The sequence below is a fragment of the Carcharhinus amblyrhynchos genome, chromosome 6, assembly GCF_965287045.1.
Source record: "Carcharhinus amblyrhynchos chromosome 6, sCarAmb.v2.hapA, whole genome shotgun sequence".
Classification (NCBI taxonomy): domain Eukaryota; kingdom Metazoa; phylum Chordata; class Chondrichthyes; order Carcharhiniformes; family Carcharhinidae; genus Carcharhinus; species Carcharhinus amblyrhynchos.
The window spans coordinates 45,841,436-45,862,667 of record NC_137329.1 but is presented as its reverse complement, the minus strand read 5'-3'; the positions used below and the strand labels follow the sequence as shown (position 1 = coordinate 45,862,667).

The 21,232-nt window shown below is 39.7% G+C and overlaps 1 protein-coding gene across 1 annotated transcript in view; it reads left to right on the top strand.

Annotated features, from left to right (window-relative positions):
* The window catches only part of LOC145343876 (inner centromere protein-like), a 39,781-nt gene that overhangs the window by 14,531 nt on the left and 4,018 nt on the right, over nt 1-21,232 (top strand). The window contains exons 9-17 of the mRNA XM_080190355.1: nt 1,449-1,491; nt 3,093-3,210; nt 6,374-6,508; nt 7,387-7,496; nt 9,420-9,543; nt 9,683-9,805; nt 11,226-11,416; nt 15,944-16,079; nt 19,327-19,509. Of these exons, the coding sequence (XP_080046481.1) occupies nt 1,449-1,491; nt 3,093-3,210; nt 6,374-6,508; nt 7,387-7,496; nt 9,420-9,543; nt 9,683-9,805; nt 11,226-11,416; nt 15,944-16,079; nt 19,327-19,509 (1,163 nt within the window). The remainder of the gene's footprint in view (nt 1-1,448; nt 1,492-3,092; nt 3,211-6,373; nt 6,509-7,386; nt 7,497-9,419; nt 9,544-9,682; nt 9,806-11,225; nt 11,417-15,943; nt 16,080-19,326; nt 19,510-21,232) is intronic.

Below are 21,232 nucleotides of genomic sequence, written 5' to 3'. Positions count from 1 at the left end.
ACTTTGTCTTCACATAAGAGTAAGGTGCTAGCCTGGTCCTGTGAAAGAAGAGCTTAAAATTGATCAAGAGGAGGTATTGATTAGGCTGTTTGTATTTCAAGTTGATAAGACACCAGGACTGGATCAGATGCATCCAAAGGTCCTGAGGGACTGGAAATTGGAGGCATCGGCCATAATAATTTTTCAGTCTTCCTGAGACAGCACTGGAGAGTTGCAAACCAAATGATGTAAAGATTAGCTTAGCAAGAGCAAACCAATCCGTTTAACTTTAGCAGGAAAGTTTCAAGAACCAGTAATTCTATACAAAATTAATAGCCAAATGGATAAATGTGCCTTGGGTAAGGGAAGCCAGCGTAGATTCCTTAAGGGAAAATAATGCTTAACTAACTTGCTGAGATTTTTTTTAAAGGTTAGAGGGTTAATGAGGGCAATTTTATTAATATGGTGTACATAGGCTTCCAAAAGGGATTTGTTGCAGTGCTACACAACATATTTGCGCAAAGTTATTGCTCATGGGATAAAAAGGACAGTAGCCTCACATTTTACAGTGCTGAGATTTGTATTTTTTTACATTTTTGAAACTGTCCTGTGAACCAAGGTAAAAGTCATCCATATTATCAAGAGGTATCTTCCTAAAGTGTGAAAGCTAGAAATAGGCCCAGCTTCCTAGGCCCTAGATGCTGGAACTTTCTCTGTAAATCATTCTGGCTCTCTACTCTGTTCCTGTCTTTTTAAGGAACTCCAAAACCACCTTTGACAACCACTTGGTCTCCTGTATGGCTTGGTATCAGATTCCATGAAGTTGTTTTTACTGAAGTATCCTCTACGTTGCAAGTTGCTGTGATTGTAAACGTTTGACGTGACTGAATTTTGTACTGAATATCTGAAACTTACATGGAGACTTTTTGTAGTTTGAGCTACCTTATTAACTTGCCCTGTCTTCTAAAAGGTTTGTGAATGTACTTCTCCAGATCCTTTTGTCTCCAGATCCATGATCCCCTCAAATGTATCACTTGTTGAGATCTCCATAGCGACCAATAGCTTTTTAAAAATAAATTTGAACTTCTAGTAGTTGAAAGAAAGACATCTTCAAATTTTAAGATGTTTACTGCAACAAAAACTAAATTCCTAATAACGAAATACTGAACTGAAATTTAAAAAGTTGGTCTGTATGACCGGATCAGAATCATGCAATATAACTGTACCTGATGTTTCATGTTCAAAGAAGGGTGATGAGACCAAAACAATAATGGCTAGAGAGATAGCGATTCAGTTCTCCAATGTCCACCTATTATGGAATGGATCTGAAGGGAAACTGGTTGGTTGGAGCTGAACAGGAATTGGGAGAGCGCCAGAATGAAAGCTACTGAATTAATTGAGATTGAAGCTAGTGAGTAACCATTGCAGAGTTGGATTTACTTGTGTTTCTTGCTGTTTTAACTTTACAGATAGCAATACTGATGAACTGAATTCAAACAATGAGAGGCTTGGGTGAGTGTGTGGACTATTGTGTGCTGGATTTTAACTACATGAAAATTTTAATGAACTGAAATAAAACGTAGCACTGGTCATATGACCAATATTCTATTACCAACTTTTCTAGTTTCAAATACCAGAATACAAAATTTCTCTTTTACATATTTCTTTTTACTATGAAGAGGGAGTGGACATAGAAAAATTCTGCTATTGCAATATAAAGAGTTCATAAATGGTCTGGGATTCTGTATATTATTGTTGTAATTCTTTATTCCTACAACTTTAGAAAGCAGTCTGATTCTTAGCCTGGGACAGATGGAAGCATAGTTTTGTTAAACTCAACTGAAGCATGTGGCATGAAATGACAATCCCATGCAGGTCTCTAAATGAGACCACAACTTTTCACAATATACATTAATGATTTGGAAGAGGGAACTGAAGGCACTCTTGCCAAGTTTGCAGATGATACAAAGATATGTAGAGTGACAGTTGCATTGAGGAAGCAAAGGGCTGCAGAAGGAGTTGGACAGGTTAGAAGAGTGGGCAAAGAAATGGCAGATGGAATACAATATAAAAAAACTGTGAGGTTATGCACTTTGGAAGGAGAAATGGAGGCACATTTCTAAATGGGGAAAATGCTTAGGAAATTAGAAACATAAAGGGACTCGAGAGTCCATTGTTCAAGATTCTGATAAAGTTAACATACAGGTTCAGTCAGCAGTTAAGAAGGCAAATACAATGTTAGCATTCGTGTCAAGAGGGCTAGAATACAAGAGCAGGGATGTACTTCTGAGGCTGTATAAGGCTCTGGTCAGACCCCATTTGGGGTACTTTGAGCCTGTATCTAGGGAAGGATGTGCTGGCCTTGGTCCAGAGAAGGTTCACAAAAATGATCTCTGGAATGAAGAGCTTGTCGTTTGAGGAACAGCTGAGGACTCTGGGTTTGTACTCATTGGAGTTTGGAAGGATGAGTGGGGGATCTTATTGAAACTTACTGCAAAGCCTGGACAGAGTGGATTTGGAGAGAAAGTTTTCACTAGTAGGAAAAACAAGCTCTAGAGGGTACAACCTCAGTCTAAAGGAACGATCCTTTAAAACATGAAGAATTTCTTCAGCCAGATTATGGTGAATCTGTGGAACTCTTTGCCACAGGAGGCTGTGGAGGCCAGGTCATTGGATTTCTTTCAAGACACAGGATCTTGATTGATAAGGGGATGAGGTTAGGGGGACAAGGCAGGAGAATGGGGGTGAGAAAAATATCAGCCATCATTGAATGGCAGAGCAGACTCAATGGGCCAAATGGCCTAATTCTGCTCCGATGTCTTATGGCCTTAAATCTTGGTGAACAAGCTTGATCAATAGACCTTTTTCCTCCTTGCTTGTGCTTAGAAGTGCAATAGTTAATGGAAGAGTGAAGATCATTGCCAAAACATTTGCCATAGGACTCTGGTTTCTACTTGTGCATGATCAGGTACAAATGTGTTAAATATCCTGAAGCAAAAAGGGGGTCCAAGTTCTGTAATGAAATAAAATGAAGTATAGGATTGCATTGGCTCAGATCATGCTGTTTTGACCATCTGGTTTGGTACATAATTAGCATTATCTTTTGCTCTTAGGTGCAAAGATAGTTGCAAGCAGGGAGTGGAAGATGTGCTTAGTCATACTGCAGTATTGAACTGTGATGATTCTCCACCAAGAAAGAAGACCCCTTCGCCACCTTGTCCTGCTAGCAAGGTAAGTCTCAAGCAAAACTTTCTGTAATCTTTGCATTGCCTCATTTTAAAAAATAAACCTAATTTTTAAAAAATATACTTGTTAAACCTCCCTGATGGGTGAGAGGGATGCTATTTTTGATGTTCTTCACCATACCTTTGTCGCCAAGGGGTAACTGGATTTTGAGACCAGAAAAGATGATCTCATTTTATTGGAGAACTAGCATAGGAGCAATTCTTCAATTCCCAGTCTGTTTGCCATGGCCACTTTAATTTTTTAAAAATTATTTGCAAATTCCCTTTTAAAAGCTTCCGCAACATTTTTGTGGAAATAGAAACAAACAGTGATGACCTTACTGAATGGCAGAGCAGGGCACATGGCTTACTTCTACTCCTTTTTCATGAGTTCAATGCCCATCAAAACATAAGCAGGTAGTTCATGTGATCAATGGAAGGGATTTTTTTCTATTTGTCCCTTCAAAAACTTTTAATCTCCTCTAGACCTTCCCTGGCAACAAAAATAAGTATTTATATTTTCTGGTAATTATAGTGGTAACTTTTCTCTGAACATATATTCATATACAAGTGTATGGTATCGAAATTTGCTGATGACACCAAGATTGGTGGAACGGCAAATTGCGCGGAGGGTGTGGAGAGTCTGCAGAAGGATCTAGATAGGCTGGGCGAATGGGCCAGGAACTGGCAAATGGAATTTAATGTTGGCAAGTGCGAGGTGGTCCACTTTGGTAGGAATAATGGTAGGAAGGACTATTACTTACGTGGAGAAAAACTGCAGCAGGCGACGGTGCAGAGGGACCTCGGGGTCCTTGTGCATGAGTCGCAAAAACCCAGCCTGCAGGTGCAGCAGGTGGTCAGGAAGGCTAATGGGATGCTGGCCTTCATAGCGAGGGGGATTGAATATAAAAGTAGGGAGGTCTTGCTGCAGCTGTATAGGGCATTGGTGAAGCCACAGCTGGAGTACTGTGTGCAGTTTTGGTCGCCGCACTTACGCAAGGATATTTTGGCCTTGGAGGGAGTGCAGAGGAGGTTTACTAGGCTGATACCGGAGTTGAGGGGGTTGAGCTTTGAGGAGAGGCTGAATAAACTAGGCTTGTACTCGTTAGAGTTTAGAAGAATGAGGGGAGATCTCATTGAGACATATAAGATGATGAATGGGATGGACAGGATAGAGGTGGAGAGACTCTTCCCGCTCAGAAAGGACAGTAGGACTAGGGGGCACAGCCTCAAGATAAGGTGGGGGGGGGGGGCGCAGTTTAGAACGGAGTTGAGGAGGAACTTCTTCACTCAAAGGGTGGTGAATCTCTGGAATTCTCTGCCTGTTGAAGTGGTGGGCGCTGCCTCGCTAAATATTTTTAAGATGCGGGTTGATGGGTTTTTGATAAGCGAGGGGATTAAGGGTTATGGGGAGAGGGCGGGAATGTGGAACTGAGCCACGATCTTATTGAATGGCGGGGCAGGCTCGAAGGGCTAGATGGCCTACTCCTGCTCCTATTTCTTATGTTCTTGTGTTCTTATATATCTATGATTTTGCCATCCTCAAGTAAATTTCCCAAATGGATAATCTTTTCTAAGTTTGGAAGGATAAGTGGGTCTGATTGACTGACTGTTACAATCCAGGACAGAAACTCCAAAATATTTTGAAGTCCACCTAGACCACAAATTTTTTGCTATTTGGATTTGGCTAGGGTGAAGATAAGCATGAGATGTTTCACAATGATTCAATGGCCCATGAAGGAGCTTTTATCAAACAAAATTTATTTAAGAATACAGTTAATACATAAAAATTATTGGTAATTTTCTCAATTGCAAACAAGAAAAAAATCAACAATGATATTGTATGAGCCTTAACATCTAAGTGCACTGTTCCAATACAACAAACCTCCTTATAAACATACACTTGTTCCAGGTTTAGCACAGAAAATAAGAATGCTAACGTGGTTTTGCAACTCAGCGATATCTGCTGTGACTTAGTCTTTTTGGATATAATTGAAACTCTGACTTTCCAGCCTTGTAACTTCCAGCTGACCTCCAAGATAGAGCTAAAGCCCATTCTACCCTTTATGTTTGTGCCAGCAAACCACTCGCATCAATGTTTTCACTCTAGGAAGGCAAAAACTGCTTCCAACATAGCAGAGTTTCTAATAGCTGGGAGAGAGACATTGCCTTCAGCCAGGAGTCCACATGCCTTCTAACTGAAAAAACAGTAATCAGCCAAAAACTGAAGATAAAAGAATGACAGGTCAGGTGACAAGCAATCATTCTTCCCCCAACAATTCAAAGGGATCGTCAACTCCTAAAAATCCAGGATGTTGCATTAAGCCCGGATAAAAAATTAAACAAAACTCCATTTAAGCAGCAATAAAAGGACATCTATGTTGACAGATCAGCAACAATAAGCAGAAAAAAGCACAGCTGCTTACAAACTAGAGAGAACATGACTTAAACAATGCATTTCTTAAAGGCACAGTAGCATTACATTGACAAAACTTCCATGTCCAAGAATATTTGAAAATTTGGTATTGGAACTTCTGCTATTTCCTTTGGTTTTTTTCAGTACTTTGAGATCATGCTCTCAAGACCCTAATGATTTTTGGGCTTTTGTATATTTTTCAATACTGTCCACGGTCATGGTATCTAATTGCTCCTTCTCGTCAACCTTTTCATTCGCATTGCTATATGTTTGAGACACGTGACAAAGTCCTCAATTTAATAGCATCACCTCTTTAATTGAACTTAGTTTTTTTAATTTGAAACTATAAAATCCCTCATTGCTTTCTTATAACTATAAGTTTTTATGTGGTCCTTTCCTAATTTTTCTTCTTTGCTTGCCCTCTGGTTTGAGTCACCATTTGTGAGATTTGAGGAACACCATACAAAATTATTGGTTCATACAGCCTGGCACAGTGTAGAGTTTTTCACTGTCTACAATCTGATGAATACATATTTCAACTTAAGGCAAAAATCAAGGCTTATGAATTTCTCGTCCCATTTCTCACTTTCTTCAGAAATAAGATTGCCATCCTTGTATATCAAAAATCTTTTATTTGCCATCTATTTTGTTTCTCCAAATTAAGTTGCTTCTTAAATGTGTGATTGCAAATATTTCTACTCTCACTCCCTCAATCCCCGATACAAAGTTTGCTTGAACAATTTTGCTCTTGTAGGTAGTTCGACCAAAACACAAAAGCTTCCTCCAGACAGTTCAGAAGAATCAATTGCTGATGACTCCCATTTCTGTTGGCCGCTCAATGGTGAAGTCCTTCATTAAGCGCAATACACCTTTGAAAATTGATCCCAAGGTAACTACTGCTGCTCATCTCCAGGATGTTTATATATCTTTATATACAAAAAATTGTGGATGCCTTGCTCACTGCTAGTGGGAAAACTGCTCTTAGTTTAGCCATGAATGTATTTATTCTATCAATTAAACGTTTAATGACTTTTAATTTCCTCAGTTTGACAGTGCTCGTAGTAAACAAATCTTTACAGATTGGATTTTGGGGTTTGACATATAAGGGTTTGAAGCCTACCTGAAATAACCCATACTATAACTTGTATTCTCATTGGAATTTTATTTTGCTTTTCCCAGTGTTGGAGACTGTCCTCCAAGGGTGCCCTACCCTATTTGGCTATTCAGATAGCTTTTCCATTAATCTCCCTCTCCCAAACTATTTATAAAGACATTTGATTTTAAATGTAAATCAGAGGGCAATGGACTTCTGATCTGAGCCTGACTATCTGAGCCTATTTAGGGCGGCACGGTAGCACAGTGGTTAGCACTACTGCTTCATAGCTCCAGGGACCTGGGTTCGATTCCCGGCTCAGGTCACTGTCTGTGTGGAGTTTGCACATTCTCCTCGTATCTGCGTGGGTTTCCTCCAGGTTCTCTGGTTCCTCCCACAGTTCAAAGATGTGCGGGTTAGGTTGATTAGCCATGCTAAAATTGCTCTTTAGTGTCCTGAGATGCGTAGGTTAGAGGCCTTAGTGGGTAAAATATGTAGGGATATGGGATAGGGCCTTAATGGGATTGTGGTCGGTGCAGACTCGATGGGCCTCTTTCTGCACTGTAGGGTTCTATGAAAAATCTCTTCTTTTTTTGGAAGGGTATTTTTTCACACGTGAGTAAAAATCACCTTGTATGAGTGGCTGCCTTGTAATTGCCTTCTATATATCTTAGGAAAAGGAAAAGATGCGTTTGGAAAATCTAAAGAAGAAGCAAGAAAAAGAAGAAGAAAGGATGCAAAGAGCAGAGGAAGAGAAGAAACATAAATTGGAAGAACTTAAAAAGTAGGAAAATCTATTCTCTCTGACTGTTTTGCAGGTTAAGAGATAGAATATATCTGATAAAACACTGAGCACAAATATTTGTGAGAACTTTCTTTCTGTTGGATTGCTGTTTTTTTTTCCCCACTAAATATCTGATTCTTGCTCTGACTCCAGACATACCACATCTTTCACTCTTCAAAAATTAGATTTTAAAGCTTGGATCCCATTGCACAATTTGAAAAGAAGGGAATTTTTAATCCTGGCCATATGTTCCACCCAGTGAAAGCTTCTCGTTCTTTACTGGGTCTATTTCAAACTAATTGCATATGAAGTATGCTGGAGTGTGATGAATTGCTATATCAGTGCAAATTCTTTAACAAATATTCATTGCAAACTAGGAAATGAACCTTTTTGTATCTCAAATAACCCCAGTAATTTTAGTGCCTGTAAATCTCTGCAAATCCTGTGTTGCTTTTTGTTACGTCTGGCAGTTTGCTAGAAATATCATATTGACTTGAAATGCCCAGACATTCTTTGTCATGTTTTTTTTTTTGCTACATTTTCAAATGTTACTCCACGCTTGGCCAAACTCTCTCTTCCTCCTTGTGCTGGTGTATGGCTCCATGGAAATTGGTAGCTTTCTAATATTTTGTCCTAGTGGCTATTTGTGAGCCTCCTTGATGGGGTCAGTGTTATCAGACAGTTAGAACATGGATGGGGCTTTGTCTATATTTCAAACCTTGTATAGAGGATGCATGCTGTCCCACGCATTATCTTCCTTCTATCTCAATGTTTGGTCTGGTGGCTCAACTGTCACAATGTAGTTACAGATTCTAACCACCAGATGACTCTGCAAAGTTACTGAAAGTTCTGCTTTATTTATTTCCATCACATATGTAATATTAACTGATCAGCACAACAGGAAATTCATGTTTACATATAGTGTCTCATCATGTCATTTTGTATGCCAGTATACAAACCAGCAAAAAGTGTCAGGAAAGAGTTGACACTATATTTTAAAGGAGCTGAAGTATAATATAGAAAATGAGTTAAAATGAGAAGTGTAACTCTCTTCTGTGCCCCATCATAAATATTTCTCCAAACAAAATTAAAACATTATATGCAAATGGTTTTTGCTGCATAAATAAATTGCTGGGTCCTAGATTAGTTTTGTGGAATCAGTGAAGGGTGGAGGTAATTTTGGGTAAGGCAACGGCCTGGACAACCTGGAGAAATTCTAAACAGTGAAAATTTTCAAAGAATAAGGAAATGAGCAGGATAACTGAAGTAACATGGTAATGGAGTTGGGACAGTGTTTGAAGACTCCAGAAAAGCAAGCTGCACAAGGTTTTGATAAACTGGGGAACAGTATGGTAAAGATAAAATCGTCATAGGCTGCTCTTTCCTTTGAGGAGGAGAGCTCACCGGTGGTGATTTAACCTGAGGTTCACCGCTCCTCAAGCAAGGTGCAAGGTTGAGATGGTAGACCTTCACAAATAACAGTAGCTGGTATGGAAATTGTCCATGCTGTTGCTTTGTATGTGTAGCTCTGTCTGCAGCAAACTGAGGAAAGATGAGATGTACCACAGTAAAATGCCCAGTTTGACCAAGTGTACAGGCCTTCAGTTGGGGCAGCATTACTGGATGGAAATAGAGCTGGAATGGGGCCATGAATGGCCTGAGCAAGGAAGTATAAAGGTAACGAGACTAGAATAAGAAATCAATGTTGTAAAATAAAAACCGTTTCTCCTCTGCAGATGACAAAATGATAGAGTTTTGATTCCACTAAGTAAACCTCTAATGGTTGAAACCTTCAACTGCATTGTAGTTGATTCAGTAAAATTGAATGAGAAATGTGGGCACTATGCAAGATGGGTTTTATTGTTCTTTTCCATATTGCTTCTCTGGACAGTGATTTTAATTCAATTGTTTTTCCTTGTACAGAAAGCGGGAAATGCGGCTAAAGCGTGTTTTGGAAACTCGTTCCCGAGCTGAACAACAGGAGGAGGAAAAGAGAAAAAGAAAAATTGAGCAAAAAAATTCACAGATTGAGGAAAAGAATGAAAAGGTATAATAATTGATAAATGTAACTTATTGCAAGTAATCCAAGTATCAAACAAGTAGGGGAACATGTTTTTTTCCCCCTTTACGTTTTATGCAGCCTCACTTGGACAGATCAGTGGTGCATTCCGCATCTCTTTTTACAGATGCGCGAGGAGCGACTGGCTGACGAAAAAATTAAAAGGAAAGTGGCTGCTAAAAGGATGGAAGAGGCAGAAGCTCGAAGATTGCGAGAAGAGGAAGCTCATAAACAAAAATTGCAACAGCTGGTATAGCTATTGTAGCATTGAAATGCATTATTTATTGTTGCTTCTGTTTCTTTTACCCCTGAGGGATGATAACTCCTGATAGTTTAATACTTGTCCACAATGCCCTTTAATGTTGAACTAGGAAAAATTGTCAGTGGGCTATTTAGCCTGAGCATAAAACAGCTGAGTTTGATTCTATTTCTTAATTTGGCATGATGACCAGCTCTCTTGCTTTTATTCTAGGCCATGAAGTGAACTATTGTTGCATATTTTTAAAAAGAAAACTTAAAAGCTGTTTTAAGATTGGCTTGGTGATTACTTTGAACCATTTGAATTAACTTGCTTGAAAACCTTTTGGCAATGTTTACCAGGTGTATGAAGACAACCTGAGACAGTCACCAAATAGAATCAAAAAACATTCAAATGGCACATCCATCTGCCTTGAGCAAAGATTCCTTTTCAAGAGATGTAGCCTTTTGGGTCAATGCTCTCTTCATGCAGCTGCAACAAGAATTTTGCACACATCTGTTGTGTTTATATGGGTCATAAAGAGCCAAGGAGATTTTGGTATCACCCAGATGTGCTATCCATGAAATGAGATGAAGTTAATTATCTCTCGGCATATTTAAATCTTTCAAAAATTGACATTCTTCTTTTGATGGGGAGTAAATACACTACTTTTATATTGTTTATCAAATATTTTACATCGTATCTTATGTTTCATTCTTGCTTCCCCTCCCAATGCAAGAGATTTAAATTGCATTCTGATATAATATAATGAGAGTAGTGAGTCTCCTTGCTTCTAGTCCAAGTATCTGATTTCCTCGAACTTTGATTATAGTGGCATACCAGTTGAGGTTAATACATCCTATCCTGGGCCAGTCTTACTACTACTGTCATGCCCAAAGAGGTGTTAGTGTTTTTTTTTAAAACATGGGACCACCCCACCAAACCTTAAAACACTCCTGGGAACGCACTTAAGTCACTTAAGTCACTTAAAACAAAAATTAAATTACTTACAACCCCTCTGTTACAGGAAGTGACTATATACCAAGGTACTGAATGTATAATGTCAGAAAATGTGGGGTGGGGGCGAAGGCAAAGGTCCTGTTTTTCTTCACTTGGATAAATCTTCCCCAGCATGCCATGGTTAGCCAGTTCACAATGTTACCTTTCCTTTATTTGCGTATCTGATGTACAGGAGCTTTAGTACAAATAAGCTAACATTTGTGCATTCTTTTCTACCTCTCTGATTATGCTTCCCACAACTCTGGGCTATCTAGTTTTAGTAGTCCTTTAAAGACGTGTACAACAAATGGCATGTTTTAAGTGATACTTAATCCTATTAAGCAAAAGTATAAACTTGTGATTTTGCTGGTGTTAATTGCTTCCTTCAAATTGTTATCAACTGAGAACAATTGATTGGTGTTTAATCCTGCAGGAGGAAGAACACAGAGAGCTACAGCAGTGCAAGAAGAAAGAGTTGGAGCAGCAACATAAAATGGTAGAAGCCAGAAAGCTTCTAGTCCAGCGACAAGCTGAGCTGGAGAGAGAGCGATTGTGTAAGCTGCAAATGGCTGCAGATAGGGAACAGGAAAGAAAGCAGGAGCAAGAGACCAGCCAAGCAGAGAAGTATGGAGCAATAAAATGTAGCAGCTGTCATAACTGTATAGGAGAGAAAATTAATCTTGGACTCAAATACTTGATCAAATGCGTGATCACTTTTTTTGTGATATTCTTGATTCATTCCCTCAAATTTGAAATGTTTTCTTCACCCAGTACCAGTGACTCACTAACATTTTTATCCAAGGACCGCTTGAGCAGGGCGAGACAACCCAGTGGGCTACATACCAGTCCTGCCTCCACCTACATTCACTTGCCACGGCAAAAAGCTGATCAGAATTAATTTAAAGACTGGCACTGTTGTTGAGGTACCATTGAGTTGTTGACTGGTTTGAAACTGGAGAACCTCAGTCTTGTGTTGTTTCAGATTTAGCCAGTTCCTCCTCTGTCTTCAGCCCCATAAGTGTTGAAAATCTGTTCTTCCAGTCATTGTATGATATGTTGTTATAATGACATATATCTTGCTTATGAAACTATTATTGCTTATGTTTGTCGTGCATGTGGGAGTTGGTCTGGTTGTGAGATGTCCCATTAGAGATGGGATGAGGAATCTGGTTGGTACACTTTCATGGCAGCAATATATATTTTGGACCACCTGGAGGATCCTTGCAAACCACACTGAGAATTACTGTCCTATACCATAGAACTGTGATCTCTAATACTTCACCTGAAATATTATGCAGCTCAAAATTTTCCGGACTTGATTTCTTAGAAAGTAAGAATGTAGAATCATAGAAACCCTCCAGTGCAGAAAGAGGCCATTTGGCCCATTTGAGTCTGCACTGACCACAATCCCACCCAGGCCCTACCCTCATATCCACCTGCTAATCCTTCTAACCTACACATCTAAGGACACTAAGGGGCAATTTTAGCATGGCAAATCAACCTAACTCGCAGATCTTTGGACTGTGAGCAGAAACTGGAGGAAACCCAAGCTGTACTATTGAGTATTTACACTGATTAATTGAAGGTGGAATGAAATCATCCCATCCACTATTTTAGAATCCTGATGATAGTGGAGTATGATAGGTTATGCCAAAGAGATAAGTGTTTGAGACTTATAACTTGAATTAGTTTTCCTCAGAATTCCCAGTGAGTAAATGGGCAGTTTCCCCCGTCATTGAATACATCCTCTTATCCTTTCACCGGATCTGAAAAGACTGTATTTAGGTGAATGTGGGTGACACAATGGTACAGGTGGTTAGCACTGCTGCCTTACAGTGCCAGGGATCCAGGTTTGATTCCAGCCTTGGGTAACTCTGTGTGGAATTGGCGCATTCTTGTTTGCATGTGTTTCCTCTGGGTGGTCTGATGGCCTCCCATAGTGCAAAAATGTGCAGGTTAGGTGGATTGCTCATATGTCCCAAGCTGTGCAGGTTTGGGAGATTAGTAGGGTAAATGCATGGGATAACAGAGAGTGGAGGTTGGACCTGGATAAGATGCTCTTTCAGAGAGTCAGTGCAGACCAAATGGGCTGAATGTCTCCTAGCACAGAAAGGAGTCTGTGATTCTAGGAATTGGTTTGGGGATACAGTGGTTGGTAAAACTGGAATTGGAACAGAAACAGTTGTTTTAAATAAACAGTACTGATTATTGCGGAATTTGTATTGTCCTACCAGTTGGTGAATTTGACTAGATTGTGCAGTGTGGCTTTCCTTAAGTGATTTTTTTTTTTGGCATCAGGATATGAAGTTGAAACGTTGTTAAACTGAAATGCTACCATTCGGAGTTATTCTTCCACTGAAGACAATGGAAAGTTTATGAAACATTCAAGGGATTCAAACTAAATTCTGTTGATGCTATCCCAATCCTTGTCATGAGACTGGAATAGTTGCAGAGATGTTATCCATTTTCGACTCTACTGAAACTCTTTTGTTGTTTTGCTGTAATACCTGAATGTGACTGTTTTGGAATGGAATGTTCTGCTGTAGACTTGCAATTGGTGGAGAGGCTAGACTGAAATATTTGTTCTGTAGAGGCTAATGGCTCAAATACAAATGGTCTACATATGTGATAGTTGACGATGATTCTTGTGTTGATTTTGTGAAAATTGGGACTTAATCTGCTTCTACTTAATACTCATGAATGGAACCCTTTTCCACAAAGGTTTAACATGACTGATTAGTCTAAAATTTGCCAGGACTATTTTTTCTTTTACATGTTTAGTGTCTTAGGACCTCCTGTTTTAAGTCACTCCTTGTCTGACCCACTAGTGAAGCGAGTTTACTGAAAACTAGTAAAGATTGTATCCAAATAATTTTCAAATTGGATGGAATTTTGTTTAAGTAAACACAACTTGTGTTCAAGGACTAATTTGGAAAGCAAAATTATATATGCATTGACCTTGTTGTGCTGACTAACTTTTGTGCTGATTAACTTTTGCTAACCTTAGTTCTAGGAATATTTTTAATTGCCTTTGATTCCAGACTTGTGATAGAGAACCTCTTTTTATTTGTATCTTGTTGGCATCTGCTCCCATTTTTCTAACCAGGGGATGAGGTGGTGAGCCTTTATGATAATGGTGCTATGATAATTGTGTTAGGAAATTGATTAGCTATCATTGAAGGGATGACTATTATAGATTAATGTCAGAATGGTCTGTGGCTTGGAGGAATTAGGAGTTATATTTCCACAACATTTCCCTTCCTAGGTAGGAGATGCTGTCAATGTAATTTTGGTAAATTACTGCAATGCATTATGTAGATAGTCAGAATGACACAAGAGGCCATGTGACCCACCAAGTCCAAGTTGTCCTGTAACTATTTATGACTCTGCAAGTTTATTCCCCTCAGTACCTTTCCTGTTTCCTTTTGAATTTGTTGATCATCTCTGCTAACACCCAACCCTCAAGCAGAGTGTGTGTTTGTTGCCATTGGTCGTGTTTATTCTTCCTCACAGCCGCCTTGAACCTTTTGCCCACAATCTTGTAAATGTGTAACCTAGCCCTTGTATGAGCAATTTTTCTTTGTTTATCTTTACCTAAATCTGTCATAGATACCTTAACTCTTTTTTGCTTCAAGGGGACCATGCCCAGCTTCTCCAAATTAATTTTGCTACAAACCTTTATCCCTGAAATCATTCTTCTAATCTCCTCTGCATCCTAAGTTGGTGGCCAGAAAGAGATGTAATAACTTAGTTGCAGCATTATTGAGCAAAAAAAGTGAAATTATGAAGCTCAAGATCCCAAATGCTACTTACTGGACCTTGGTTCAATTCCTGGCTTGGGCCACTGTCTGTGCAGAGTCTGCACGTTTTCCCCGTGTCTGCATGGTGTTCCTCTATGTGCTCCAATTTCCTCCCGCAGTCTGAAAGGTGTGCTGCTTAGGTGCATTGGCCATGTTAAATTCACCCTCAATGTACCTGAACAGGTGCCAGAATGTGGCGAATAGGGGATTTTCATAGTAACTTCATTGCAGTGATAATGTAAGCCTACTTGTGACAATGTAAGCCTACTTGTGACAATAAATAAACTTATAAGCTGTCTTGCCATCATTAAACGTGATATAAAATACACGTGCACACAGTATACCATCCTCAGCCAATTTATTTTATTTTCAACTGACACTGGCCCTCCTCCTCAAGTGTTGCTGGTTAGACTGGTATGTGTTTCCCATCTTTAATTGCCCTTAAAGGTGGTGGTAACTGCTGTGGTCCATGTTGTGTAGGTGTACGTGTAATGGTATTAGGGAGAGAGTTCCAAGATTTTGACCTTCCAACAGTGAAAGACAATGCAATTCTAGTAAGAAGTCTCAACACCATGCTAATGTCCAGTGAGACTTCTTACTGTGCCCACCTCAGTCCAACACCAGTATCTCCACATCAATGCTTGCAGGAGGTGTTGTTCCCATGTTTATACTACCTTTTATGCTAGGTAGAGGTTGCGGGTTTCGTAAGTGCTTCTGAAGGAGCCTTGGTGAGTTGCTGCAGTGCCGTTCGTAGCTGACGTTCACTGCTGCCACTGTGCATTAGTGGTGGAAGAAGTGGCTGGAGTACCACTCAAGCAGGCTACTTTTCCTGAATGGTGTCAGGCTTCTTGAATGGAGCTGCACTCATCCAGCTAGTGGAGAGTGTTCCATTGTACCCCCAAATTGTGCCTTATACATGGTGGACACGCTTTGGGGAATCGTGAGGTTAGTTACTTGCTGCAAAATTCCCAATCTGTGACCTGCTCTTGTAGCCACTGTATTTACCTGGTTGGTCCAGTTCTGTTTCTGCTGATGATAACACCCTAGGATGTTCCCTATTTTTCCACACGCTCTGCAGTGTTCATTGTACAGAACCTACAAGCAGTTGCACAGATTCAAACCAACACCAACCTGATCATCCTCCAATACTAGTACAAACTTGAGAGCGATTGAAAGAGAATCTCTTCAGATTAAAGTTGAGTATTTTGTTGGCTAGGTTAGGTGTTTATATTGACATGCTGGTGTTATTTCTCTGTGCTGAAGTTCAAGATCAGCAGACTCGTGTTAAATGTATTGCTTCAAAAATAGAAATTTGCAAGAACTAGTGAGTAACATATTCAACTTTTAACAGAGAATGTGAACGTTTGGAGAAAGAAAAGGCCCTCCAGTTACAGCAAGAGCTGGACCGAACAGCACGAGAGGATGTTGCACTGCAGGCTCAACAAGAAAAGAGAGAGCTTCATGAGAAAGCACGAGAGAGAAAACAGGTAAGGGACCTCACCTTAGTGGCATTCTTGAGATATAACACCCTTAATAATCTTGAAATTTCTAAATGGGAATACAAACTGATACTTGTCCGTTCTATCCATCAGTACATTTCATGGCAACTTTGAGAACTGATTCCATTATAGTTCGTAATTTCTGTTGTCGCAAGTTGTAATTTATCCTCATTACGTAGTAAATGTATTTAATTGCACAAAATGAAGGTTTTTGCAGCAGAAGGACTAAAGAATAGACAAATTTGGGTGGTAAAGCTGTCTAGCTTCTGAAATTTGTATAGTGTTTGTGATTTCTAGTGGTAATGACATTATTGCATCAGTTACATGATGCAAAGTAGATGCTTAAGTTTAATCTCTACTTTCAGACAGTTGCTTCTGTTTTGAAAAGTTGTATTCAATGCTTCCCTCATTTAAGTTGATGAAGCTTTTTGATGAGTTGTTGACTTGTACAGAGCAGGAAGTACCCAGTTCATTCCCTTGAATTAACTGATCTCCTGGAGAGGAATAGAGATGCTAAAATTGTACTTTTTAGGAGGTGAGGAAATCGAGTTTCAACTGCCAACTTGTAGTGCCTTTAACAGAGTAAAACATTCCAAGGAATTAGTAACATTGTCAGAGGTTTGACATGGAGTCACATGAGGCAATTGACCAAAAGTTTTAAAGGAGCATCTAGGAAACAGGGGTAGCGAAGATTAGAATCATAGAATCCCTGCAGTGCAGAAGGAGGCCACTTGGCCCATCAAGTCAATCCCACTCAGATCCTATCCCCATAACCCCATGCGTTCACCCTATAATCCCTCTGATATTAACAGTCAATTCAGTGTGACCATTCCCAGTCCCCTGCTCTCTGTCCATGTTGGGTTGAGATGTGGGGGAGACATTTCAGAGCCTCTGCAACTGAAGGCATAACCACTAATGGTGGAAAGATTAAAATTGGGGGTACACAAGAGGCTGGAATTACAAATGTGCAGGAAAACTTTAGAAAGAACAGGTAGGCTGTTTGAGTAGAGGAGGGTAATTTAAATTGATATTTAAAATTGTAAAACCCCAGACACTGAAATGGAAGGACATAGTGCCCTAGAGAAGCTAGGAGGCATAGATTTTAAATAATTGGCGGTAGATTAAAAGGGAGTTTAGAAATTCTTTCATCCTGAGAATGGTAGCATTTTGGAACTTCCTGCCTGAAAGGATGTCACATTTCTTTAAAAAAACTTTGAGATATGCACTTGAAATGCCGTAACCTACAGGTTACAAACCAATAACTTGGAAGGTGAGATTAAGCCATATAGGTCTTTCCCAGCCAGTATAAATATAATGGACTGATTAGAGGTTTCCTTTACCATATGTTTTGAAAGGTGTGAGGCACAAAGAAAATTACAGCACAGGAACAGGCCCTTCAGCCCTCCAAGCTTGCACTGACCATGTTGCCCACCTGAACTAAAACCTCCTATCCTTCTGGGGACCATATCCCTCTTCCCATTCTATCCGTGTATTTGTCAAGACACCCCTTTAAAAGTCACTACTGTATCCGCTTCCACTCCCACCCCTGGCAACAAGTTTAAAAAAAAATCTGCCTCGTACATCTCCTTTCAACCTTGCCCCTTGCACCTTAAACCTGTGCCTGCCAGTAATTGACTCTTCCACCCTGGGGAGAAAGTTTCTGACTATCCATTCTGTCCATGCCTCTCATAATTTTGTAGACTTCTATCAGGTCACCCCTCAACCTTCACCATTCCAGTGAGAACAAACCAAGTTTCTCCTCATGGCTAATGCCCTCCATACCAGGCAACATCTGGTAAATCTTTTCTATACCCTCTCCAAAGCCCCCATGTCCTTGTAGTGTGGCAACCAGAATTGAACATTATATTTCAAGTGTGGCCTAACTAAGGTTTTATAAAGCTGCAACATGACTTGCCAATTTTTAAATTTAAACTCAATGCCCTAGCCAATGTCTTCTTGACTACCTTCTCCATCTGCATTGCCACTTTCAGTGACCTGTGTACCTGTACACCCAGACCATTTGGCCTATCAATACTGTTATTTACTATGTATTCCCTATCTATATTAAACCACCTGAAATGCATTCTCATTTGTCCAGATTAAACTCTATCTGCCATCTCTCTGCCCAAATCTCCAACTGATCAATATCCTGCTGTATCCTCTGATGGTTCTCATCTCTATCCAAAAATCCACCAACCTTTTGTGTCATCTGCAAACTTACTAATCAGTCCAGTTACATTTTCCCCTTATATATTTGTTACAAACAGCAAAAGTCCCAGCACTGATCCCTGAGGAACACCACTTGTCACAGCTCTCCATTTAGAAACGCACCCTTCCGTTGCTACCCCCTGTCTTCTTTGAGCCAGTTTTGTATCCATTTTGCGAGCTCACCTCTGATCCCATGCAACTTCACCTTCTGCACCTGTCTGCCATGAGGGACCTTGTCAAATGCCTTACTGAAGTCCATGTAGATAACATCTACTACACTACCCTCATCAATTGTCTTTGTCACTTCCTGGAAAAACTCAATCAATTTCGTGAGACACAACCTCCCCTTCACAAAACCATGTTGCCTCTCACTAATACGTCCACTTATTTCCAAGTGGGAATAAATCCTGTCTCGAAGAATCCACTCCAATGATTTCCCTACCACTAATGTAAGACTCACTGGCCTGTAATTACCTGGATTATTCTTGCTACCCTTAAAGGAACAACATTGGCTATTCTGCAATCCTCTGGGATCTCCCTTTGTAGCTAGTGAGGATACAAAGATTTCTCTCAAGGCCCCAGTAATTTCCTCTCTTGTCTCTCTCAATGAAGTTAAATTGGGAAGTTTCAAGGCTATGTAGGGATTTGAAAACTAGTTTAACTACTTTAAAATTGATTTGTTTCTCTAGCAAGTTTTGATGTAGATCAATGAGAGGATCAGGTCCCCTGCCCTATCAAAAAAAAAAGCCTTGTGATCTTGCACAAACCTCATATGAATATCACTCCATTGTACCTCTTGTAATTGATCCCAGTGGAGGTTGATGTGTTCATAGTGGGAGTGAAAAGATAATTTTGATTAGGGATTTGCTCTGATATCTACCTACTTAGCTGTTTTACTTTCCTGCCAGCTTGTAGCAAATGGAACCAACATGGTGAACTACTGTTTTTTTTTGAAAATGTATTATTAGCTTTGGCTTTTCTAACACTGAAGCCTTTGCGATTAATATTTGTGTGTCCCTATTTGTAGGAAGAGCAGCAATTGCCACAGCTGGAAAGTCAGTCTCTAGAAAATGAGAGAACCACAAAACAAAAATTGGAGCAAGAAAATGAGAGTAGTCTTTGTGGAGATCAGCAAAGAAAATGGAAGGACCAGAAAGTGAAGGAAGAGATCTCCAACAAAAGTATACTGAATGTAACTGTGGAGGTGCATGTGAGTGTTTTAGTAATTGAGGTTGAGGGACAATGAAGTATGACAGGAGACTCTTATTTGAGCTTAGTATAATCGCCAGTTAGAGTATGGCTGGAACTGTTACCATTTTTGTTCTTCCTTTTAGGCTGATCCTTAATCAGATTTGAGTCTACAGACTATAATATATAAATGACGAGCAACATTTTTCAAATGTATCAGCATTTCTTGTTTTCTGCCCAAGGGCAGGTCTAATACCACTATTTCCTCCATGGGTAGGGCAAGGAGGCAGATCCTAGTCAGAACAAGGATTGAACCCCATGCTGTTGGTACCAGTCCAATCCACACTACCTGTCCAGCCAACTGAACCCCCAGAGGAGTCCAGAATTGTATGTTGTAACCTGGAGCTATGAGTAGTGACGGTTAAGACTCCAATTTATTTTTATCACCAAGGCTCTTGCTGTCTGCCATTAGCATATGATGCAAGTTGATACTGAACCTGTTTGATCCCATTCTCCAAACCTTCCTTTGGCTATCAAGTCCTGTAGGGGGCTTGAACCCAAAACTTCTGGCTTAGAAGATGGGGGCACTACCACTGTACCACAGGAGCTCTTGCAAAACGTTTATCTTAAGACTATATACAGTACAGACCTCCTTAAATACCGAGCAGAACTTGTCGTAAAGAAATCTCTTAACAGTCTTAATCTGCCAAACAGAAGGTGAAAGCCTGCCTGATTAGTGCAGAAACAATGATGCAAGATAGAGAATGAGTTGTCATTTGGTGGTAGGGGTGAGGGAGAAGAAAAGGGAGGTGCTTAGAAGGGATTAATAAATTAAAACCAGTATGATATGTTAAGGACAGATTTTTGACAAGCATATTCGTGTCTTTAGTGAGGGCTGATGAGGGGTAATCTAGTAAGGTTGTGTAAGTGGACTTTCAAACAGTGCTTGATAAAAATACCTTATAATAGATTTGTAGCAAAATTTGAAGCCCATGGGATTAAAATGGCAGTGCCTACATAGCTATGGAATTGGCTAAGGGACAAAGCAAACTGATTGTCAGCAGTTGTTTTAGACTGGAGAGAAACCTGCAGTGATATCCTTCTAAGGTTGCTATTGGAATTGCTATTCTTTATACAATATAATTTTTACAGTATGATACAGATATAGCAATGACCTGGACTTTGTACAGAACTTACATCTTTGTAAACTTTGAAATTTTAACTCAAGAATGTGATCCAAGATGTGGTGGTTAGGCAAATAAGGCATAGACTGGTGAAATGGTGGAGATATGGTACACTAAATTTATTTTGATAGGAAAGATGAGGTGCAAAATAACTTAAATGGTGGTAGTTTAGAGAGAATGCTGGAATAGCGGGAGTTGGATGTAAATACATGAAGGTGGCAGGGTATTGAACAGGCGGTTGGAATCCTTGGTTTTGTAAATTGAGGAAGAGTGCAAAAGTAACTTTTTATTAAAATGCTGGTTTGACCTTCACTGGAATACCATGTTCAATTGATGTGGAAGCTTTCATGAGGGCGCAGAAGAAATTTACTAGAATTATCAGTGTTGAACATCTCATAGTATTTCCAAAAAATATTTTGGGTTGCTCTCCTTCAGAGTAAAGAAACTGAAGACTTACTGGAGATGTTTAAAATCCTGAAAGATCTTGATAATAAGAAGAAACCGTTTCTAGTGACAGAGGACCCATATATTTTAAGATAACTGGCAAACAGCAAAGGTTAC